The sequence below is a fragment of the Bufo bufo genome, chromosome 9 (assembly GCF_905171765.1).
Source record: "Bufo bufo chromosome 9, aBufBuf1.1, whole genome shotgun sequence".
In the NCBI taxonomy this organism is placed as follows: domain Eukaryota; kingdom Metazoa; phylum Chordata; class Amphibia; order Anura; family Bufonidae; genus Bufo; species Bufo bufo.
This window is the reverse complement of record NC_053397.1, coordinates 63,374,499-63,399,951: the sequence shown is the minus strand read 5'-3', so window position 1 is coordinate 63,399,951 and position 25,453 is coordinate 63,374,499. Positions and strand designations below refer to the sequence as shown.

Sequence of the window (25,453 nt, the reverse complement as noted above, 5' to 3'; positions counted from 1 at the left end):
GGGGGAATATGCTGCATGTGTAGCTGGTTCACCTGTGCAACAGCCCAGGAGAGCCCTTCCCAACAGTAGAGCTGTAGAGCAATTACCTGGGCTACACTGCTAAGGCCACATCCACATCTGCTTTACAGTATTCCAATAGTCTGTTCCGGTAGAGAAAATACCGTATCTAGCATGGCTGGACATTGCTGGGGCCCGCTGAATTCCCATTCACTATAATGGGATCTGAGGGGTTTGATATGGTAATTCCAATAGTCTGCGCCTCTGCCGGAATACTGTAATGCAGATGTGAACCTAACCTTAGCTGAGAGTGGGACTTAGTGGGCCAACAGAGGCTGAGCCTGTTGGGCTGATGTAGTGGAGCTTAGTGGTGCAACTGGGCATATCTTACAGGTCCCCAGACATACCTTTGCATCCCTATACTTGCTAAATCTGCCCTGGGTGGGCTACACCTCTCTTTAAATGGTAGTGAGAACCTGTGCATGGCTCTCATCTCTTCCAATAAACAAGAATATGTTAAAATTACCAAAGGATCATTCAAAGGAGATCGGATTTATCAAACATCAGGGAGGTCATTTGTAAAGCTGAAATACGCCTATATTGGGTATATTTCAGGCGAAGATTGCGGCTCAGCGGTTAGTTGCACCACAATCTGCGACTTCTCCCTGCTCACGCCAGGTCTAAAAAAAGTGGGCGCGGTGTGAGCGGGGATGGGCCAGCAGGCCTGTCTCATTTACCATTTTCTACTCCTGTTTCAGGCATGGAAAAAGGGCTAAATGTAAGATAGCTAGGAAGCTGTCTTACATTTAGAAGCTGGCACCTCTGCATAATCCAGGTACTGTATAGTGCTTATTGAGACCAGCGTCTAAAACGCCGGTCTCAATAAATGACCCCCCAAGTGCTTCTGCCCCAGGTGGTTAGGGATGTTGTAGTCTTCACCAGTACCAGAAAGGGGCCCTACTTTAAGCTATGTAGTAGGACTCCCTCATCTCTGTGTATGCTTCTAATAGCAACATAGTAGATAATTAAAATTGGGAGAGGTAATAAACCCAATACCTTGACCTCAAGACCTTCAGATAAAGTCCCATTCAGCAAGCAGAAAAAGTGGATGATTGGCTACTAAGCAATGACCAGAGTCAAAGTATGGTTACATTTCTGGGCAGCTCTCAAGGAAGGACCAACCGTTGAAACATATGTTTGACCTCAGAGCTCTTGTGGTAGAGACCCAGTAGAGAAGACACAACAGGACAGATCCACTATCAGTGTCTTTTGGGGTTTCTAGATCACCATAACGCCCAGAGGCTTGGTTCTTTTCTCTCTATACTGTTGCCTTGATAAGTTAAATGGAATTTTTTACTGGAACTAAACAATGATCACAACCTTCTCTTTCTCCATTTTTCTACACCTTTTTTTTTAGCTAAATTACTAAAATATATAAATTCAAGCATTTAAAATTGTTCATTTTAAAGACTACCTACTGAAATAAAAAGTAAGCAATGAAACTTTGGATACAACTTACATGGATTTCATTAGTGGCCTCCATCCTGATTTTTAAGACTTTACAAATTTTTGGTTTTAGGCCGATGTCGTTGTTGCCAACCCATACCTGAAATATGGAGATGATCCGTACACCTTACAATATGGAAACTGTGGAGAACCAGCCAGATATATCCATTTCACGCCAAATTTCTTGCTAGATAACACACTGCTCTCAGTTTATGGACCTAGAGGTAATAAAGCGCAGTCCAAAGTAGGACTTCATTGTTTTTAATTTAAAGAAATAGTAAAATTCAGTTTTTTTCTGTATCTACCCCAGTCAGCTATATATGTAGCTCTTTGAATAGACGAGTCTGGATTTAGTGTCATACATAAGGATTTAAATATAAAGATGTCCTACATACATCATTAGTGTACAAGATCGCAGCTCAGGGAATTCATTCTTAATAAACATAAATTAAAAAATGTTAAAGGTTTAATTAAACTTTTAAAAATCCTTCTAACATGTAACAGTGGGAGTTCGGGTGATTTAAAAAAAAAATATTTTATATCTTTGCAATTATATTCCTACAATATGTTCTAAATTCATAATTTTATGTTTTGCAGTCACAGATTAAACCGCTAGTAATGATGTCTTAGATACAGACATAATGAGTAGGCGTCATTTCTCTATTTGATTATTTTCAGGTAGAGTGTTTGTTCATGAATGGGCTCATTTACGTTGGGGAGTATATGATGAATATAACTTTGAGAAACCTTATTATGTGTCAACGGATCTCAAATTAGAAGCAACAAGGTATGATATTAAGTTTTGAGTTTTTGTATATTGCATCTGGTGAGATCAAGTGGACTGTAGCCCATGGACTGTGACTGATATTGTAGCTCAGGCACATTCAAATGACAGTGACTTATTATTGAAGGAGACTACACGCCAGTTTCACAAGTAACTTCACACTGTAACAAGCAAGCACACCACAGGACCAGGGGTGTCGACATTGACCACTTGGGATTCCTCCTTGGTGTGGCAGCTTCAATTTGAGTCTTTGATACATGGGCTATCTTGTCTGTGAGAGATCAGCACCCTTCTTCCGCCATAAGATATGCTCAGCTCACTGAGTAGTCACATTGAGATCGACTAGGAAGTAGAGACCGCTGGAGGATATGGGAAGCACTTTAGTGGAGGGGGATCAGTAAGGTGAGTATGCCTTATTATTTTGCACCATTCTGAGAAAAACATTAATTTGATGTGCAACCCCTTTGATTCCCTTCTACCCACTTCCTCCTGCATTCCAACCCTCTCCTAAATGCTGCTCCACAGCTTTTCCCGGTACACCCCCCCCCCCCCATTCTGCATATCAGGAGGATGTTTCCTCCTTCTGCCATTGGAGGAAACCAGTGTCAAGGTGCACAGCTCTACTTAATGCTTAGTTCCCATCATAGCATCAATATTCTGGGAATTAAGCTCCCCTCTGTGGCCGCTGCCATAGAGGACAGAAAGGTGAGGAAACAGATTTTTGGGCACCGTACAATGAACAGACAAAGGAGAGTTGGGAACAGAACATATACATGGGAAGCCATGTGGGTGGGGAGACATGGATGACCTGGAGGACACAGTAAAATGCAAAGGGACAGTACAACCCTCTCACAAGCCAATGAGCAAGAGTGGCTCTGTTTCTGGAATAAAAGCAGACCCTTATTGCTAATATCATACAGAATATCATACTGCCCTGAACAATCAAAACTTGGTTTTCGATCCATGATCTGATTACTGTTTACTCCTATAATTCTATTACACAACTTTAAGTTATAGCAACTGTAAAAATTGCAATGTTTGGTCATCGTAAGTCATTTATCTCCCCAGTACACCCATAAGTACAAGTTTTGTAATATACTGTATTTTATCTACAAACTAGATAATGTACCTTGATAAAACCTTATTTTACCAGATGTTCCCGTGACATTAGAGGAACGAATGTAAAAATAACTGACCAATGCCAAGGAAATGTCTGTATTTTGCGGTCTTGCTCACATGACCCTAATACTGGTCTTTATGAGGAAGGCTGCATATTTGTGCCTGAGAGAAACCAGCCTGTCAAGCAATCCATTATGTATATGCAAGCTTTACCTGATGTAAGTATTACCTGTCGTATGGCCTACCTTGTAGAAAGTCATTTAAAAGTGGTTGGTATAGATAAGAAGATGAACAAGGTTATTGAGGAGAAAAGAAGAGGAAGTTGCAAATACTGTAAGTGGCAAGACCTATCCAATGTGCATACATAGACAGCCATTTCCATTGCCTACCGAGAGGGGTTCCCCAGAAATGTATCAAGATGGCCTCTAGCGAACCTATCCTAGGATGTGACTAGGATGGGTTGCCTCCATTTCTACAGCAGCTCGGGGTGGGGGGAGAGGGAGAGTACTGAGCTTCAGCACTGGCAATGCCGTCACATAGCAGTGAGGAGATGTGCTATCAGGCTGCTCAGTCTGACAGTGTATCTCATGTACGATTGCTCTAGTACTACCTATTGTAGTACTACTCTACTGTATAATAGATAGTAATGATGAGATCCTCTGACAGGACTATCAGACACTTATCACCTATCCTGTGTATAGGTGATAAGTAGTAATTCTGGGATTCTGGTCACTCCCTATAAAACACTTTCTTACATAACTTTGGTTCTATGTAGGACTCTCTAGCTAAACAGTGACTAGATTACTTCTTAAAGGGAACCCATCAGCTCCACCAAGCTGCCCTCTGTAAGACACACTGATTTGTCACTTAGGTGTTAATGTGAAGTCGTTGTGAGCTCGTTCCGTACATCTTAATCTTTGCAATGCTGACACTGAGGAGTCCAATATTTTCATGATTCGCAGGCTCCCCCATCCATCAGCCACTGATTGATAGATTTCTCCCTATGCAAACTACTATAGGGGTACAGCCACACAGAGTTTTTTTAGACATGGTTTTGAGGCAGATCTGCCTGCAGGATTTTCTGCCAAGGCCAGAAATGGATTCAAAAGAAATTGTTAATATAAAGGAAGGACTTATAGGATCCACTTCTGGCTTTGGCTAAAAATCCTGCAGGCAGATCTGACTCAAAACCTCATCCAAAAATATCTGTGTGGCCGTACCCTAATAGAAAAAAAATCTTTCAATCTTCGACTGGAAGGAGGAGAAAGTGAGCATCACATGAATACATCAAACTCCTCACTGGCCGCACTTGCCATACACTGAAAGGATTAAAGGGGTATTCCCATCTCAGACAATGTGGGCATATCGCTAGGATATCCCCCCATTGTCTTATAGGTGCAGGTCCCACCTCTGGGACTATCTCTAAAACGAAGCCTAACACGAGGTGCCCTCCGGTACTTTGCCAGCTTCGTTTTACGAGATAGGTGTGAGTCCCAGAGGTGGGACCCGCACCTATCAGGCAATGGGCGTATAGGCTAGCGATATGCCCCCATTGTCTGAGATGACACAACCCCTTTAAGATATATGTTTTGAAAACTTTTGCACATTTACACATAAGTGATGGACCACTGAAACATGTGGCCAACAGGTTCCCTTTAAGAGTGTTAAGGAAATGTAAAGCTGTACATACATTTGTGGGATCATTTGTACGAATGATCCGACAAGCAACATGTCAGACTGGCCAACCAGTATGTGTTTTTTTTTAAACGGACTCCCTGGATCTTGAGCACAGTAGTAAATGATCAGCCAAATTTGTCCAATCATGGTATAAACATGCAGTTCTAGCATGGCTGACTATATATTTGCAGACAAGAGTCTGATGTTGGTTATCGCAAATGATTGTTTGCACTAGTTTTTTAAACGACAGTTGGCCAACTTTTTTTTTCTCATGTATCGCCAGCATTAGGTGAAATTTTGTTCATCCCAGTTCAGTCATACAACTCTGCTTTATGTTCATAATATACTAATATTTTTTTCCCCCTTCTTCAAAGGTTTCAGAATTCTGCAATTCCAGCAATCATAACATTGAAGCCCCAACTCTACAGAACAGAATGTGTAACTCTCGCAGTACATGGGACGTCATCAGCAGCTCCAGGGACATAAACTCCACCCAGCCCCGGCAAAATAACAGCATTCCTGTGCCATCAATATCTATCATACAATTTAAAGACAGAGTGGTCACTCTTGTACTGGATGTGTCAGGGAGTATGTCAGGAGTAAGTGTTCATTCATTAACTTATGATAAAAGGATATGTATTCAAGAGAAAAGAGTTGTGTTCCGCACTTGGTTCATTGTGTATACCACATTCTCACGTAAACTTTTTTTAAAAACTTGAAAGGAAGCTTCACAACATATGAGTTTCTTTTACAGTCTTTTAAAAGCAAACATAAAACTCCAATAAAGTTTGTTCTAATTTGCTAGATGTGCAAAGGCACACAGGGTCCCTCCTGCCCCTTTCTGCAGAGGTATTTTTGTAGGAATATTAAAATATTGTCATCCAATAGAGCATGCTGTAATTTCCTTTTTTCTGTCAATAGGGGAGGACTGGGAACTTAAATGGCCCTGGAAGAATTTGGCCCCGTTTAATAGCCAGGTCCAAATTGATGGAAAGCAGGGCCAACACAAGTAGGCGAGGCCAGCGATAACATATTGTGGCACATTATACCACCCCAACAGAGCCAAATGCCATAGTCCATCACAAAATACATCCCCAAAAACTTCTACTCGCCAGCTGTGAGGAGGGCTCAAGCGCCCCCCTGGGCATCGGCCCACCTGGTAATTTCCCTGTAAGGTCTATGGGCAATCAACCAATGGATTCTATATGAATAAACCAGGGGTGGACTGGCCATAGATCCTACAGGGAAATATCCCGGTGGGCCGATGCCCAGGGGCCCACTGGACCCTTCCTCATATGCAGAGCAGCTGTCGCCATGATCAATCCTATTAAACTAGGCATACATGGTGAATTAAATAAGCTTTTTATTGCTGCAATTGGGTTTACCATTGCAGCTGAATTCTTACTTTTATTTTTATGCAAATGAGGTGCTTGGAACACCAAGGGGCTGGACTATCCTCATGAAGCACCACTTCACCTCTTCCTCTGCCCATTGTTAGTCCCCATCATTAACAGGGCCAGGCATTGTCACCGTTTGGATGTTTCTAGCACAACCGCCGGCGAGTAGACTGGGTCATCAGTGCAGATCTCAGAATGGAGATAGCCTCATGAGACCAACTGAGCGTGAACTGACTGAACTCTCACTGACGCTTGTAAGAGATTTCACCATGATCAACCCTACCAGGCAGTATGCCTGGTTTAATAGGGGTGATTGTGATGACAGATGCTCTTTAAAAAGTTGGTTCTCTCGCGCCACGTGTCTTGGGATATATTGAGCCAAGGGGAAAGATGAGGAAGGACTCTAAGTGCCAACAAGTCAGTTTCCTCGCTTTGAGTTGTAATATTGCTTCTTTGAAGCAGGGATGCCCAACCTGCGGCCCTCAAGCTGTTGCAAAACAACTCCCAGCATGTCCGGACAGCCTACAGTTATCAGGGAATGCTGGAAGTTGTAGTTTTGTGAAAAGATTTAGCAGGAGTTCCAATGCAATGAACTATTTGTGGGCTTCCTTGTCCTTCTCCTGGAGCCCCCTGTGTTCTTTTGTTATTACTGGGAAGTCTATGAGTCTACATTCAAAGGAGACCTGGCAACGCTTCTGACATGTCTGTTTTAAAAAAAATTATTAGATTCCTGATATTATAACTATTCTGGAAATGTTCCTCTTTAATTCCTTGTAGAAAAAAATTGAAAAATGGGTGTCACCATTTAGGGTTGTGTCCCTACACACACTGATGTTGTCCAATCACTGCTGCCAGTGTTAGACTTTGTTGAGATACACCCATTTGACAAGTGGAATGATAACCATTTGTCAATATATATAATAAATATTTAGGAGAATTAACAGAGGAACAAATAAAAAGATGCTTCAGAATTTTTATTTCACAGGAAATACAATAGTTTAGTTAGAGGTGTTGTGCTGGTAATATATGGTCCAACACCCTGCACCACTGCTGATCAGCTGTTTGAATAGGAGGCAGCACTTCATGCGAGTGCTGCTTCCTGTTCATTACACTGCCTGTCTTCTCCTTTGAGGTGGCCGAGTAGTGTAATTATAAGCGCTCACTCTACTCAAGTGAATAGAGCAAGTACTCGTCATTACACTGCCCATTGTCTCCTTTGCGGTGGTGGAGTAGTGTAATTACAAGCGCTCTCTCTATTCAAGTGGATGGAGCAAGTACTCGAGTACTCGTCATTACACTGCCCGTCGTCTCCTTTGCGGTGGCGGAGTAGTGTAATTACAAGCGCTCGCTCTACTCAAGTGAATGGAGGGAGTACTCGTCATGACATAGCACTTCCAAGACGACGGGCAGTGTAATGAACAGGAAACAGTGCTTGCATGGAGCGCCGTCTGCTCTTCAAACAGCTGATCGGTGGGGGTGCTGGGTGTCGGACCCAATAAGATATTGATGACCTATTCTGACGATAGGTCGTCAATATAAACTGCCTGCACAACCCCTTTAAACAGATATGTTAGAAGAGCTAGCAGGTCCTCATTAAAGTGCAGGACATGAAGTCATACAGAGATCTAATTACAATGAATAGGCTGCCTGTGGAATTCATGGATGCACCGGGTGACAGCTAAGAACTAGGAATCTATTATATCCATATACTTTTATAGAATGCATATATTTCAGGTTGTCCAGATAAAAGAAAACATTATATAATTCTATGCTTTTGTTATTTCTCCAGCATAAAAGCTGAATAAGTATAGTAAGCCCTATGTGCATGAAACGCTTCAGCTGTAATGCCAAGGAGTTTTTAACTTGTTGAATTAAAAGTTACGTTTTACCTTAGATGCTGGACCACTTTAATCTTTGAATGAGTGTTTGAAACCATTTTTTTTTTTACCTCCATTTTTTTTAACGACTGCCAATTTTTGATCAGTGTAGATGCTCCACGTAGAGAAAAAGTAGGGCGCTCGGTCATTTTTGGGAAGACATTATAATTATAAATCGTCAGCACAGTTTAAGGCTCTACCGGATTTAATGAATGACATGTTGACTCCCTCCCTAGCCTATTCAGGTTATGTGTGGTCTGATAATGTTTTACAATGGACATTTCTTTTTCCTCTTGCTGTAGACCCGCATTGCAAAGCTATACCAAGCAGCAGAAATATTTGTTATGCAGATCATAGAAGCTGGATCTTACGTCGGAATTGTCACATTCTCAGATAATGCCTATATCATTTCATCACTACTTCAAATACAAAGTGATACAGACCGTCAGAAACTGAAATCTCTTCTTCCAAAAACAACAATTTCAGGAACAAACATTTGTCCGGGCATCCTGACTGGCATTGGGGTACAGTGCGCCATTTTAGATGGACTTTTATCAGGATTAAAATAATTGTGCTTAAGATTCTCACCACTAAAATTGTTTTTTTTTTGTATGGGTAGGTTAACAAAGGATTGGATAGTTCATCATATGGCACTGAAATAATATTGTTATCAGATGGAGAGGACAACTATAGCCCTGACCGTTGCTTCCCCGAAATATATCAAAGTGGAGTAATTATTCATTTTATCAATCTGGGTCCAAATTGGGTAAAATCACTGAAACAGGTGATAGATAACACAGGTGAGTCGTATATTCTGATATCCATAGCTATAACTGGGATATTATTCTAATAGCTATACGGTATACCTTATAGTTATATAATTATTATTGAAATTAAGCATAGAGCCAACCAAGTCTTGGGAATGTCTTTAGACTTGCTTAAGGGAAGCCCCCCCTCCGGCTCCTTCCTTCACCTTCTTTTGATTCTAGGCGGTGCTGGTTGTTGCTGTGTAGGACTCTGTCCTATTGAGAAAGTAACAACTCTGTTTAAGACCTCCTGCACACGACCGTATTCGTTTTACAGTCTGTAACTGAAAAATCTGCAAAATATGAGTGTGGTTCGTGTGCATCTAACGCTTTTCCTGGGCCCCGTTGTAGAAATGCCTATAATAATTTACAGCACAGCCACACGGATGATATATAAAAATGAATGGGTCAGCATTCAATCCGCAGAAAATGATAATACAGTTGTTTGCAGGAGGCATTATTTAGGCTACAGCACAGAAAGTTAAATCTTAATTTTGCTGTTGGGCCCTATGGTTTCTATTCATGCCACTGACAACCTTCTAGGTCAGTGATGACCTCCGGCACTCCAGCTGTGGTGAAACTACAACTTCCAGCATGCTCCATTCATTGCTATGAAGTTCTGAGAACAGCCAGGCAGGTGTACATTTTGAGAGTCGTAGTTTTACCACAGCCGGAGTGCCGGAGATTAGCGATCACAGCTCTAGGCTCTGGAAGCTGCATAATAGGGGTTGTACTGCAGTGTCTTATAGAAGTGATCAAACAATCTCATGTGAAGTCCCAGAATGGGAGAAAAAAGATAATAATAAAACATTTCTAACATTTATAGAAACTCCTGCCGGATCTCCCCGCTCCAATGTTGCCGGATCTCCCCGCTCCAATGTTGCCGGATCCTTACTTTACAGCTAGATTCCCATTGACTGCAATGGGGTCTGGCGGTGAGCCGACCAAACTCCAGCAAAAATGCTGAGTTTCAGCCAGACATAAACTGTTGCATGCAAGGTTTTCTTCCGGCCAAAACCTGAAATTTTTTGCTGGAAATCAACCGGATCACCACCGGACCCCATTTCAGACAATGGGGATGGGGCGGTGAAGTACAGTATCCAGCAACACCGGACCCCGAAGATCCGACAGATTGCTTTGTGCCATAACAGCCTGCTGGATATCGAAACGGAGATCTGAATAGGGCGTTTCCCCTTTCAAATTGCTTTATTATGGGGAAAAAACTCAACAAAACAAAACTCCACATAATAATTGCTGCATCTGTAACAACCTAAAATATCAATTATTCATCATTTATCCCACAAGGTGTACCTTGTTAAAAAAAAAGGGCAGAATTGCTTTTCCTTTTTTGCTGTTTTTTGTGCCTTCCTCCCAAAAACAGAATAAAAAGCTATCAAATATGCAGTCATATAAAAATCTAAATCAAATGGCTCTTGAAATGCAACACAAAAACATAATATAGTGCTTTTTGTTGAGCTAAAGTAGTAACCAACTAACCTCCATACCGTGTTGTCAAGTTATGGCTTTTTAATGCAACAATGAGTAAAAAAAAAAAAAAGCTTGGCCGTTAAACTGTAAGATAGGCTGGTCACTTAGAGGTTAATTCAAAGTCTGAAAACAATTTCATGGGTAAGTATCAGATTATGGCCCTACGTGTTTTAACCACTTAAAGGGCTTTTGTCACTTCAGCAAGTTACATTTAGGCCACATGCACACGACCGTTGTTTTGGTCCGCATCCGAGCCGCAGTTTTTGCGGCTTGGATGCGGACCCATTCACTTTAATGGGGCCGCAAAAGATGCGGACAGCACTCTGTGTGCTGTCCGCATCCGTTGCTCCGTTCCGTGGTCCGCAAAAAAAATATAACCTGTCCTATTCTTGTCCGTTTTGCGGACAAGAATAGGCAGTTTATATTAATGGCTGTCCGTGCCGTTCCACAAATTGCGGAATGCACACGGACGCCATCCGTGCTTTGCGGATCCGCAATTTGCAGTCGTGTGCATATAGCATTATCATGTAGAGAAAGCTAATACAAGGCACTTACTAATGTACTGTCATTGTCCATATTGCCTCCCTTGCTGGCTGGATTCATTTTTCCATCACATTATACACTGCTCGTTTCAAGGGGTTATGACCCCCCAGCAATCCAGCAGCGGTGGTCGTGGTTGCACACTATAGGAAGCGCCAGCCTCTTTGGTGGCACTTTGTCCTAAAGTGTGCAAGCACGACCACTGCTGCTGGACTGCGGGGTGTTCGTAACCATTGAAACGAGCAGTGTATAATGTGATGGAAAATTAAGTCAGCAAAGGAGGCAACATGGACAATAACAATATATTAAGTGCCCTGAAGTGACACAACCCTTTTAGGGCTCATGCACACAAACATGTGCCGGCTGTGCAAACAGCGGGTCCTCAATATATGGGCACCGACCATGTGTGCATCATATCACAAATGCGGACCCATTCACTTGAATGGGTTCGCAATCCGGAAGATACAGAGCGGATGCATGGAGCAGAAGGCTGCGGAGGCACTACGGAGCACTTCCGTGGCATTTTGGTTTTCTTGCCTCCGCACCACAAAAAAAATAAATGCTCTATTTTTTTGTGGTGCGGTCGGATTGCAGACCCGTTCAAGTTAAATAGGCCTGCATCCATCATCGCTGGCCACATGGATGGTGCCTGTGCTTTGGGGACCACAATTTGCAGACCCCAATGCACCAAATGTGGTGGAATTGATAAAAAAAAATTCAATTCTGCCGTGGTTTTATGGCTTTCGTTTTTAAGGGTGTTCCCTATGCAGTAAAAATGACCTGTTTGCGTAATTCTTTGGGTCAGTATGATTAGAGCAGGCATGCCAAACCTGCGGCACTCCAGCTGTTACAACTCCCATCATTCCTGGACAGACTACAGCTATCAACCTACAAAAGGGCACGGTGGGAATTGTAGTTTTACAACAGCTGGAGGGCCGCAGGTTGAGCATCCCTGGATTAGAGTAATACCGTATTTATATAGCATTTCTTGTGTTTTAATACTTAATTAAACTTTGTAAAACAATTATTTTTCTTTGCATCCCCATATTCTGACCCCCATAACTTTTTTTCATAGTTACATTTACGGAGTTGTGTTAGGGTTCATTTTTGCCAGGCGATCTGTGGTTTTTACTAATACCATTTTGGAGTGACTTTTTGATCACTTTTTATTTATTTTTTGGTAGTTGAAGTAACCAAAAAGATTTAATATTTTTTAAAATTGTTTTATATTTAAAAAAAAAATCTTTTTACTTTTTTGCACATATTTAAGGTCCCCTTTGGGGACTTGATATGTGATCATTAGAGCGCTTGTCCGATGGACTGCAATGATTTTCCACAAGAGGCTACCACAAGAAATTAATAGCTCCCCTTATCACTGTGCTGAGGAGCCATTTGGGCGCTCCCGAGATTGCCGACTCAGATGCCATGGTCACAATTGACCACAGCACCTGAGAGGTTAAATGTCTGTGATTGACGTTATTGCCGATTACAGACATTTCTGTTTAAAACAGCAGAAACATTATGGAGCACACTGCATTTGGGAGCAGCCGCCATTTTTAAAAAACAGACTTACGCCTTATTTGTACTTGCGGGTGTTTTGAAGGGGTTAAAACAAAAAACTAAAGAAAAAACATAACAACTAGTTGAACTGGGAAAAGTGGTTCAAAATATAGTGGTTTTCAGTAAATCAACTGTATTTTTCCAGGTGGAAGTCAGTACTCAGCAAGTGAAAGTTTAGATGCAAATGGTTTAATTGATGCATTCTCTGGAATTTCAGCTGGAAATGGGGATATCACTCAGCAGTCTATCCAGGTAATTTATTGTAATATTACTCAATGGACAATGTAGTTATTTAGCTAATATTAAAGGGGTTGTCCAGCCCATAATATTGATGGCCTATCCTCAGGATAGGTCATCAATATCAGATTGGCGGAGGTCCGACACCCGGGACCCGCGCCGATCAGCTGTTTGAAGAGGAGGCAATGCTCCATGTGAGCACCGCTTCCTCTTCATTGCACCACACTTAGTCTCGGAAGTGCGGTGTAATACAAGCACCCGCTCCATTCAAGTGAACGGAGCCGGCGCCTGTAATTACACTCTACGCCACCTCTTCATTGGAGACGAGATGTAGTGTAATGACGAGGAAGCGGTGCTCGCATGGAGCGTCACCTCCCCGTCTCACAGCTGATTGACGGGTGTCCTGGGTGTCCTGGGTGTCAGACCCCCGCCGATCAGATATATTGATGACCTATCCTGAGGATAGATCATCAATATTATGGGCTGGACAACCCATTTAAAGAAGACCTGTCACCTCTCCCGACATGTGTGATTTACTACTTGCATCCCCCATGTAATAACACTTCTGGAGCATCTATTCTTATGACTCTATGTTGTGCCATTCCTCTGGTATTTCTGCCACACGTTTATGACTGAATTGCCAGAAGTCTGCAACAAAAGTCCATCTTGGTGTGGAGGTTTTTCCTGCATCTAATCAGTGCTGCTGATGTCAGACGGTGCAAGGATCTGCCCCCAACTGGTAACACCCAGCCAGACCTTTGTTGCAGACTGCTGGCAATTAATTCATAAACTTCGAATAGGAATATTAGAGGAATGGCATAAGTCATAAGAATAGAGCCTTCAGAATATGTTTTTACATGGGGAATGTTAGTATTTAATAAAACAGACATCAGAGGTGACGGGTCCTCTTTATACTTTGAAACCAAGAAGAAGCTAATATTTATTTAATTTTTTTTACTTCTAGCGCTGACATATTCTGTGGCTAGTGTTGGGCAAAGTTATCAAAGATTCGATTTGGCTGATTCGCTGAATTTTACAAAAAAATTTGCTTCGTGATGAATTACTTCTTCAATGACAGGGAATGGTGACTGCACCGCCCCCCATTACTGAACCCCTAAGATACTGCGCTTTCAGGGGTTGATCATTTGAGCACAAAGAGGCTGCCATGGCCATCTTGCTTAGGCTCCATTCACACATCCGGAATTTTGTTTCGCATTTTGCGGAACAAAATTGTGGACCCATTCAGTTCTATGGGGCCACACGATGTGCGGTCTGGTTCCGGAAATGCGGATCCACACTTCCGGGTCCGCAATTCCGTTCCCTGAAAAAAATTGAACATGTCCTATTCTTGTCCACAATTGCGGACAAGATTAGGCATTTTCTATTATAGTGCCAGCAATGTGCGGTCCGAAAAATGCGGAACTCACATTGCCGGTGTCCGTGTTTTGCGGATCCGCAAAAACACATACGGATGTGTGAATGGACCCTAAAAGATCCAGTGCGGAATCTTGTGCCGTGCACGAGATTTCACGCAGGATCATCAAGCACGATGGCCGTGGCGGCTTCTTCACACTCAAACGGATGAGGTAAAGGTAAAAAAATTTTTTTATTCTTTACCGAAAATCAATTCGTCTCCACAAAGCACGAGGAAATTCGGCTTCGGAGCGAATCAAAATATTCCTAAAATTCAGATCGAAGTCCACTTCGGACACTTCGATTCGCTCAACACTATCCGCAGGACTTTACAGACATTAGCATCCCGCTGTCCCCAGTGGGGCGCACAATCTAAGTTTACTATCAGTGGAATGTGGGAGGAAACAGGAGTACCCGGAGGAGAACATCCAAACTCCATGTAGGGTTTTACTATGTAGTAATGGTTATGCTATACTACGTAGGAATATGTTACATAGTAAGGTTCAGAAAACTAGGTGTAAAATGTGAATAAATGTCAATAAAAACAATGCAAAGGTAGGCAAATCTCATAGACCTATATTTTATTCACAATAGATCATAGAACATATATCAGACGTTGAAAGTGAGACATTTGACCTTTTCATGAAAAAAAAAATTACTGTGTTTTTCGCCCTATAAAACGGAACTGCCCATAAGGGTCCATTCACACGTCCGCAAATGTTTTGCGGTCCGTAAATTGCGGACCACACATGGCCGGCACTATGATAGAAATGCCTTTTCTTGTCCGTGTCTGCGGACAAGAATTGGACATGTTCTATTTTTTTGCGGGGCCGCAGAACGGAAGTGCGGATGCGAACAGCACACTGTGTGCTGTCCGAATCTTTTGCGGCCCCATTGAAAATGAATGGGTCCACACCCGTTCCTCAAAATTGCGGATCGGATGCGGACCCATTTTGCGGACGTGTGAATGGACCCTAAGATGCACCTAAGTTTTAGAGGAGAAAAATAAGAAAAATATATATTTTTCATCAAACCTCAGCTCAGACTATCAATCAGACCCCCAATGTTAATAAGACCCCCAATCAGACCTCAGCTCAGAACCCCAATGTATATAAAACCCCAATCACACCTCATATCATAACCCCATATAAATGACCCCAAATCAGACCTCAGATCAGACCCCAATGCGAATAGGACCTTAGATCAGACCCTAATGTGAATAACCCCTATTCAGACTTCAGATAGAACTCCTAATGTAAATGACCCCCATTCAAACCTGAGATAAAACCCCCTATGTGAATGTGACCACCAATCAGACCTCAGATCAGATCTGCAATGTGAATGACCCCATACAGACCTCAGGTAGGACCCCCAATTTGAAAATGACCCCAAATCAGACCTCAGATCAAACACACAAGGTGAATATGACACCCAATCAGACCTCAAATCAGACCCGCAATGTGAATGACCCCCATTCAGACCTCAAATCAGTCCCCAAATGTGAATATGACCCCCAATCAGACCTCAGATCAAACACCTATGTTAATCATACTTCAGTGCAGACAAAAAAAAAATCAACTCACCACTCCTCCTCTGGATGCTACCGCCGCTCCTGACATCCAGCGCTTTTCCTGCCATGCTGTACTGTGACCCAATGTCGCACAGTGTGAGGTCACAGAGTGCGCCAACATCCTTATGCAGCATGCCAGGGCTCCCAAAGGATTATTTCGGGCGTGAGCATACTAGTGAATGAAGTGCCGAGGATAGTAGTACTCACGGTTTCGTTGTCCTTTGGGGCCGGCAGTGCAGTGGATGGGAAGACAGCACGAGATCTTCCGGCGCACTCTCTGTTGCAGGGAACACCAGCCAGATGTTGGTTGAGGTGCCTTTGATGGTGGTGATGTTTAGGGTGCTTGTAGCTGGGCCCCTGGTTCGGTGCAAATGTTGAGAGTAGAAGTTAAGATGATATGGAATAAAGAGACTAGAGTTTTAAATAAACTCCTGGTATTTTACTGAAGCTGATCCACAGGTCTCAATGTATGAAAAGTCCTTTACATCAGAGCAGCTTTTACAAGGATTCCCATTAGTTCTCAGAAGTTGCATGGGGAATAGTCCTTAATGACAATCAGTCTGTCTTTCTCTTAATGCTCAAATTGGAGGTTAATGCTTTATCGTACTGTATAATCCTATACTTCAGTTTCCTTTTATAGGAATACTATATTCAGACAAATGATCCTTTTGTCTTTAAGTATGGTGGGTAGCTGATAGCTTGAGATCTCTCCACCTAATGCAAAGGAGGCTGGAGTCCTATACACAACAGTTACCTTCCTTTGTCAATATCTTCATTACCTCTCTGAGTTGTCTGGAGATACTGTGATCTTTGCCCTTCTATGGGCTGGTGCATAGAATTAACTATGGAGGTTTTGTAACCCTCCAAGATGGAAGCTGAGGTGCAGGTTGTCCTCAGGCATCACACACAGACTTTCTTCTTCCTGCTTTCGGAACACACTCAGTGTAGGGAGGAGTTAGCCCTGGGAGGCTTGTTAGAACCTCCCACCCCCTATGCAATTTTATGAGAACATCTTTATAAGGACAGTTTACATGAAACACAATCACAACATTAAGCAGTGTGTTTCAGGACACTGCATCCCCCCCTTCTTTAACGTAAGTTGCCCTCAACGCACTCTTGCCACGATGATGCATCACCTGGAAAACACAAAAAGAGCATGCATGCATATACACCATACCATTAACCCATTCTTGCGGTTTCTCTTCTTTGGCTATAAGAGAATTGGGTTGGGCATATATATATATATATATATATATATATCAGGAGCATCACAATACAAAATGAGTGACAAGGGCCGTAGTTTCTCTTGTAACTGGGGAACTGGGGGAGCTGACCTGGCACAGCGATACAGTAAAGAGCAGGATAGTCCATGACGTAAAACAAAAAGGGAATTTCTCAGGAGGCTCACAGAGCAGGAGTCCGTTCGCTGGGCATGAAGCATAAAGGTTGTAGAATATCACGGAGGGCTTTAGTACATCAAAGTCCATCTCCGGGCACATGACTTGAACGTTGCAAAACAAGGGCAAAGGAGTCTTTAGAGAGTCCCTTAGAGCAAGGCAAATAATCAAAGCAATGAGTCTCTTACTCTGGCTCTGTAGCTCCAAATGATGTAAGAATGTAATCACAGTTGAACTGGAAGAGCTGGAAGTCTCCTCCTCGGCTGCTGTTGTAGGAACTCCCTATAACGGGCACGAGGCTGACCTGTAGTAATCCGGTCGGATCTCCGAAGTAGCTGTGGCTCTATAGGCCTTGGTTCAAGGTCACATGGTACTTCTTGAGCTTCTGAGGATCCTTCATGAGGTACTTCTTCCGGATGAAGTGGGGCTGTATAAGTCTTGTCGGGAACAAGAAAGTTATGTCCCGGCATAAGAAACCACTGTAGGGGATCAGATTCCAATAATAGTTTTGCAATGGACTGTTTTGGTTCCTCTGGATCAGGTGACTTTTCAGACACTTGCTCTGTGGATGGAGTTTCTTCTTGGATTGGAGCTTCTTCCTTCAAACACAGCTTGAGACGGTTGCGATGCACCATTTGTAGTGCTCTGTTCTCCTTGGTGATTTAGTAGATATCAGTCTCAGGATTGGGAATAGCTGTAATGACGTAGGGTTCTCTTTCCCATTTACTATCCAGTTTACTGGTGCGATGATTATTTTTCAGCCACACATGGTTACCAATTCTTAAAGGTTCTGCTTTTGCAGACTGATCATAGTATTTCTGTTGCTTTTGGCATACATTCGCCAGGCAGATTTGGACAATCTCTTGGGCATCAGCTAGGCGTTTTTGATGTTCACTGACCCAATCTGTTGACCCAATCTGTTTGTGGTAAAGGATTGATGGAATCTGGAACTTGTACATCCAAGGCGAGATCTGTAGGTAATCTTCCTTGACGGCCAAACATAAGGTAATATGGAGTGTATCCAGTAGAACAATGGATGGTGTTGTTGTAAATATATATATCAGTTGAGGTAGTAGAGTTGGCCAATCAGTTCTTTTAGCAGGTGGTTCAGCTCTCAACATCTCAATCAAGATTTGGTTCATTTTCTCGCAAAGTCCATTACCTTGAGGATGGTACGCTGTTCTCAACTTCTGACAATTGTGAAGTGAACGTGGTTCATGGAAGAGTTAGGATTCAAAGGCAGATCCTTGATCTGTGAGAATTTTTTCAGGGCCTCCATAAGGCTACAGGAAATTCTTCCAGAAAACGTTTGCGGTTGTTTTGGCTGTCAAGTCTTTAACAGGTACAGCTACTACAAATTTGGTGTAGTGATCAATTATTTTCATGGCGTAGGTATATCCTGAGCGACTTGGTTCTAGCTTTATGTGATCAATGGCCACTATTTCTAGAGGTGTTTTGCTTACAATGGGATGTAATGGTGCTCTTTGGTCATGTCTTTCACTTGTGATGCCAATTCTATGTAGCGTGCCAGGGCTCCCTAAGGATTATTTCGGGCGTGAGCATACTAGTGAATGAGGTGCCGAGGATAGTAGTACTCACGGTTTCGTTGTCCCTTGGGGCCGGCAGTGCAGGGGATGGGAAGACAGCACAAGATCTTCCGGGGCACTCTCTGTTGCAGGAAACACCAACCAGATGTTGGTTGAGGTGCCCTTGATGGTAGTGATGTTTAGGGTGCTTGTGGCTGGGCCCCTGGTTCGTGACGCCAGCACCGTTAGGTGCAAATGTTGAGAGTAGTAGTTAAGATGATATGGAATAAAGAGACTAGAGTTTTAAATAAACTCCTGGTATTTTACTGAAGCTGATCCACAGGTCTCAATGTATGAAAAGTCCTTTACATCAGAGCAGCTTTTACAAGGATTCCCATTAGTTCTCAGAAGTTGCATGGGGAATAGTCTTTAATGACAATCAGTCTTTCTTTCTCTTAATGCTCCAAATTGGAGGTTAATTCTGTTTTTATCGTACTGTATGTATAATCCTATACTTCAGTTTCATTTTATAGGAATACTATATTCAGCCAAATGATCCTTTTGTCTTTAAGTATGGTGGGTAGCTGATAGCTTGAGATCTCTCCACCTAATGCAAAGGAGGCTGGAGTCATATACACAACAGTTACCTTCCTTTGTCAATATCTTCATTACCTCTTTGAGTTGTCTGGAGATACTGTGATCTTTGCCCTTCTATGGGCTGGTGCATAGAATTAACTATGGAGGTTTTGTAACCCTCCAAGATGGAAGCTGAGGTTCAGCTTGTCCTCAGGCATCACACACAGACTTTCTTCTTCCTGCTCTCTGAACACACTCAGTGTAGGGAGGAGTTAGCCCTGGGAGGCTTGTAAAAACCTCCCACTCCCTATGCAACTTTATGAGAAGATCTTTACAAGGACAGTTTACATGAAACACAATCACAATATTAAGCAGTGTGTTTCAGGACACTGCACTTACATTTTGCACAGGTCACATCACAGCGTGCACAGCTCAGCAGAAGACCAGGAAGTGTTGAGTACAGAGCCAGCACAGGGAGCAATGTATTCACCGCTGTCCAGTCCTACTGGACTAATGAGCACCTCCATAATGGAATTGCTCATTAGTATTCGTTCCCTAAGCTACAGTGATATTTTCCCTCACTTTGGGGGGGAAAAGTGCTTTTTATAGGGTGAAAAATATGTTAACTCATTTAAAACTTCATGGCAGTAACGCATCTCAAGAAAGCATCCTAAATTTTTCAGCTACAATATACGCTGGCTTCAGGCATAAATTATAGTAAATTTGCCCCGTCTCTTTTCTACCTACTTTGAAAAAGTGTTGAGAAACTTAAAAAAGTCGCAAATTATGGCACATATATGGGTTAATACAAATGCCCAAGATGGACCCTATCGGGGTATAGGTGTATTCAACAAAACTCACTAAACAGCCTATGTAGGCCAACTACCCTGTAAGCCGTGTACCGGGGTGGGCTCCCCAGGATACAGCGAAGTCACAGACAAGGAAAGCGACACTGACACCTGCTTAATATGCAAGAACAGAAACTTTACTTATGCAAAAAAGTTATATCACAAACATAACCAAAACAATGCAAACATACATAGAAAAACGCTATATCCTGGACCCACAGTCAATGTCCCTGCCCACTGGACAGGCCTAGCCGATGGCGGACACAGCAGAGCCTGCAAGTCGGGCTGTGCCGCTACAGAGGACACGCCTAGCCGGTGGCAGACGCAGCAGAGCCTGCAAGTCAATAACTGCGCTGCAGTCCAGTACAGAAAAGCCTAGCAAAACGATATAATCCTAACTAACTAACTAACTAACTAACTAATGCGAGGCCTAGGCTAGTCTCTGTTACTTCAGGCGCCACACAATATATTACAATCCGTAACCGGGTGTACTGACCTGCGTCCGTTCTGGGCCAGAGGATGCAGCCTCCCAGCAACCGTGCGGCCTTGCTTGATGATGAGGCCTTCTGTCCACACACTGAACTGGTCTTCCTGGGACAACCTCTCTTTCAAAAGAGCTGGATTCAGTAAGGGTATAACAGTTAGGCTACTTTCACACTTGCGTTCAGAGCGGGTCCGTCTGGTGTCTGCACAGACGGATCCGCTCCTATAATGCAGACGTTTGAATCCGTTCAGAACGGATCCGTCTGCATTATAGTTTAAAAAAAATTCTAAGTGTGAAAGTAGTTCCGACGGATCCGTCCAGACTTTACATTAAAAGTCAATGGGGGACGGATCCGTTTGAAAATTGAGCCATATTGTGTCAACTTCAAACGGATCCGTCCCCATTGACTTACATTGTAAGTCTGGACGGATCCGTTTGCCTCCGCACGGCCAGGCGGACACCCGAACGCTGCTTGCTGAGCGGAGGCTGAACGCTGCCAGACTGATGCATTCTGAGCGGATCCGCATCCACTCAGAATGCATTGGGGCAGTACGGATGTGTTCGGGGCCGCTTGTGAGACCCTTCAAACGGAGCTCACAAGCGGAGCCCCAAACGCTAGTGTGAAAGTAGCCTTACTCTCCTTCTTTTGAGTGTCCATTAACTGCCGGCCATCTGCAAGCCAGGATGGAATCGGATTCAGTCCCTCACAGCACAATCCTTCCACCATGTCAGATCACCACTTCCTGCTCTGTCTGGCACACACAGCATGAGTCATCAGCATGAGTCATCATCTGTTTTGCATATTCAAATCCCAGAGTGTGCTGGCTGTAGCTGCAAAACAGTGGCCTCTATTGCCCAGAATGTCAAATTACAGTTTCAGTACAAACATTATGCAGAAATAGCTGTTTCACAATCTCACAACCCAGGGGGCAGTTTTAGGAATCTGTCGACTGTTGTCCTCAGTCTAGTATCATGCAGTAGTAATGATTATACTAGGGTGATCCATCTTCTTAGTGAGCCTGTGAATCAACTGACCATAAGTTGAGTCGTTAGCATCACTTAAGTGGTAGTGTAGGGAGTGTGCACATCCCTACCACCAGAAAATTACTCACATTTGAAAGACGAGCAAGTTTGGGACACAGTTAACAGCTATTTTTATCATCTCTTTGATTAGCTCACACTTTTTATTTTTAATATAAAGCAAATAAAAGTTACATTTTAACATAGCTACATATATGGGTTGTTCCATAATCTGTGGCTTTTTTATGCCTCGATTGAAACCATTGATAGATATCCCCTGTGCTGCACAGATAGACATTAAAGGGGTTTTCTGAGGATAGGTCATCAGTATCTGATCAGTAGGGGTACAACTCCCAGCACCCCAGCAATCAACTGCTTGAAGATGCTGCATCGCTTCATTAAGTGCTGCGGCCTCCTTGCAGCTTTCCATAGGCCAGTATTATTACCCTCATTGATTACGTGGATTAGGCGCAGCTCAGTCCACTTTAAGTGAATGGGGCTGATCTGCAATACCGAGCACAGCCGCTATACAATGGTGTGCCATGGCCTTGCCAAACAACAGATTGCCAGGGATGCTGGGTGTCAGACCCCCACCACATGCTGGTATAGAAACCTTTGTTTTCCTTTAGATGTAGAAGGAAAGAAGATTATACTGAGGATACGTCATTAGTATAAAACACTCGGACAACCTCTTTAAAGGGATTGTGACACTATCCTGGAAAACCCCTTTAAAAATATTATCAGACCCCATTCCCCCCCGTAATCTACTTGAAAAGTGCCTGTATTTTCTTAACATAACTTTTGAACTGTTTAATTTTACGTTTGTCTTGTATGGTGCTTAGTGCAGTAAATTTATTTATGTTAGTATTGCAAGGGGTCTTTTTATTTGCTGTACTGGTTGAGGGTTTCTGAAGGTTTTATGGTTAGTCAAGAGTCATGTAAGTGTACTGAGCATAAGCCCTCTTGCACACGACTATGTGTCCCCCGTGGCCGTATTGTGGCCCGCATACGGCGGGTCCGCAATGCACGGGACACCAGCCATGTGCATTCTGCTTCACGGATGTGGACCCATTCACTTGATCGGGTCCGCAAATCCGGAGATGCGGTGCGGAACGGAACCACGGAACGGAAGCACTACGGAGTGCTTTTGTGGGGTTCCGTTCCGTGCTTCCGTTCCGCAAAAAGATAGAACTTGTCCTATCTTTTTGTGGAACGGATGGATCGCAGACCCCGCGGCTAGTCTGCGGTAGGTGCCCGTGCATGGCGGACCGCAGCACGGGCACGGCCAACACACGTTCCTGTGCAAGAGGCCTAATAGCATGAGTACCTGTTGGGCACCTGTCAACAGTCTTTTGACTCTACAATGCTAGTTTCACCCTAGCATTTCAGGTCTCTGGCAGGCTGTTCCAAAAGAGAACATTCTGCCAGAGCTCTCCGAGTCTGGCATTGCCTGATTTTACTGGGGCCCATTGACTGCCCGGAAAATATGTTGAGATTTGGCCAGAGAAAAATTGTTGTGTGTAGTATATATGACATGTATAAATATGTTCCATTACAGCTGGAAAGCACAGCGTCGGTCCTTAAACCGCAGGATTGCTTAAATGGCAGCGTCATCATCGACAATACAGTGGGAAACGATACTTTCTTTGTGGTTACCTGGCAAACTACTGTACCATCTATTAAATTACAAGATCCTAAAGGATATATATACACACAGGCATTTTTCACCAGTGACTCAACTACTAAATCTTCTAGGCTGGCAATTCCAGGAACAGCAGAGGTAAGATATACATGCCTCATTTATGAAGTACATGCGCCATAAAAAGAGAATCCACTGCACCTTGCTTGAGAAGGGGTTGAGGCTTAGCTGGAAAGGGGGCATATCTTATTAAAAAGGAGCAGACTAAGATGTGGGAAAACGCAACACTTTGGAACAGATTTCTATTGCCATGCACCACAGCTCTGCTGCATTGAGAAGTATATCTGATATACTGTAACAGATGCTGTGACATGGGTAACGCTGTCTATTCTCGCACCGCACAGCCGATCCCAGTAATGGCTAGGCAGTGTGAGAATAGTCGCAGGCAGCACTGGTCATTCTCATGATGTGGGAACAATATAGGAATGGTCAAGATCAGCTCAGTCATTCACATGATTCAAAGCATCAGAACAATTAGGCCCCTTTCACATGAGCGAGTTTTCCGCGCGGGTGCAATGCGTGACGTGAACGCATAGCACCCGCACTGAATCCTGACCCATTCATTTCAATGGGTCTGAGTACATGGACTGAAAAAAAAACAGCACCGCCGTATTCCAAACTGGTCACTTTATTTGTAGAAAAAAGTAAACACTCAAGCAGTAAAAAACATCACCCTCTTGACGCGTTTTGGGCACCCAGGCCCTTTGCCCAAAACGCGTCAAGAAGGTGATGTTTTATACTGTTTGAGTGTTTACTTTTTTCTACAAATAAAGTGACCAGTTTGGAATACGGCGGTGCTGTTTTTTTCTCAGTCTTTGATTCAGAAGTCTCTGCTCACCATGACACAACGTCAGCTTTTCATACACCATGGTTCCCTGATAGAGCCGGTAAGGGGTATATCCCCGAACTGTGTATTGTTTGGTCTGTGTACATTTCACGCATCAGTTCTGCATTGCGTGAAAAAGGCAGCATGTTCTATATTCTGCATTTTTCACGCAGCCCTGGCCCCATAGAAGTGAATGAGCTTCAGTAAAAACGCATTTCATCCGCAAGCGAGTGCGGATGAAATGCGTTTATCACTGATGGTTGCTAAGACATGTTTGTAAACCTTCATGCGCATGAAAAACGCATCAAAACGCATAGCACCTGCGCGGAAAAAACTAAACGCAATTGTAGACAAAACTGACTGAACTTGCTTGCAAAATGGTGCGGGTTTCACTGAACGCATCCGGAGCCAATCCATCACGCTCGTGTGAAAGAGGCCCTTGGGTACGGTTACATGGCGACTTGTCATGCGACAGCTAGTCACAGAAAAGTTGTGCAACCCATCTTTTTTTGGAGCTGTGATATGGCTGTGAAAACACAGCCATATCCCAGGTGAGTTGCATATCGTGCATGACTTACATTAAAGGGGTTTTCCAGAATATAATTAATTAAAATACTTAAATATTACTTATAAATATATTCCCAAACACCCTTCATTAGTTATAATGGCTTTTTTATTTATTTATAAGGAGCAATTATCAGGTGCAATTAAGTGGACGCCATCCTATTAGTGCACACAAAACCTGTACTAATCGCACAGAAGGACAAGTTACTTCACAACACTGAGCTAAACAGCTGCCTTATTCTACTCTCTGCTCTGCTTGTCAGGGATTATAATTAGTGGTGAGTGAATCAAAGTATCTGAAGTGAACTTCGATCCGAATGTCAGGGAAAATTCGATTGGCCGCAAAGCCGAATTTCCTCATGCTTCGTGGTAACGAATAAATTTTCACTGGAATGGTGGTAAAAAAAATTATACTCACCTCATCCATTTGAGCGCGAAGAGGCCGCTGTGGCCACCTTGATTGAAAATCTCGTGCGCGATGACTTATGACATCAAGTAATTTGTTACAAAGATAATTTCTTTGCGAAATTCTACGAAGCAGC

At 43.1% G+C, this 25,453-nt stretch overlaps 1 protein-coding gene across 1 annotated transcript in view; it reads left to right on the top strand.

Annotated features, from left to right (window-relative positions):
• LOC120979791 (calcium-activated chloride channel regulator 1-like) overlaps positions 1 to 25,453 on the top strand; it is a 44,485-nt gene that overhangs the window by 12,729 nt on the left and 6,303 nt on the right. Inside the window, exons 3-10 of the mRNA XM_040408748.1 lie at positions 1,577 to 1,727; positions 2,182 to 2,290; positions 3,441 to 3,624; positions 5,458 to 5,682; positions 8,660 to 8,881; positions 8,977 to 9,157; positions 12,897 to 13,003; positions 23,381 to 23,602. Coding sequence (XP_040264682.1) covers positions 1,577 to 1,727; positions 2,182 to 2,290; positions 3,441 to 3,624; positions 5,458 to 5,682; positions 8,660 to 8,881; positions 8,977 to 9,157; positions 12,897 to 13,003; positions 23,381 to 23,602 — 1,401 coding nt within the window. The remainder of the gene's footprint in view (positions 1 to 1,576; positions 1,728 to 2,181; positions 2,291 to 3,440; positions 3,625 to 5,457; positions 5,683 to 8,659; positions 8,882 to 8,976; positions 9,158 to 12,896; positions 13,004 to 23,380; positions 23,603 to 25,453) is intronic.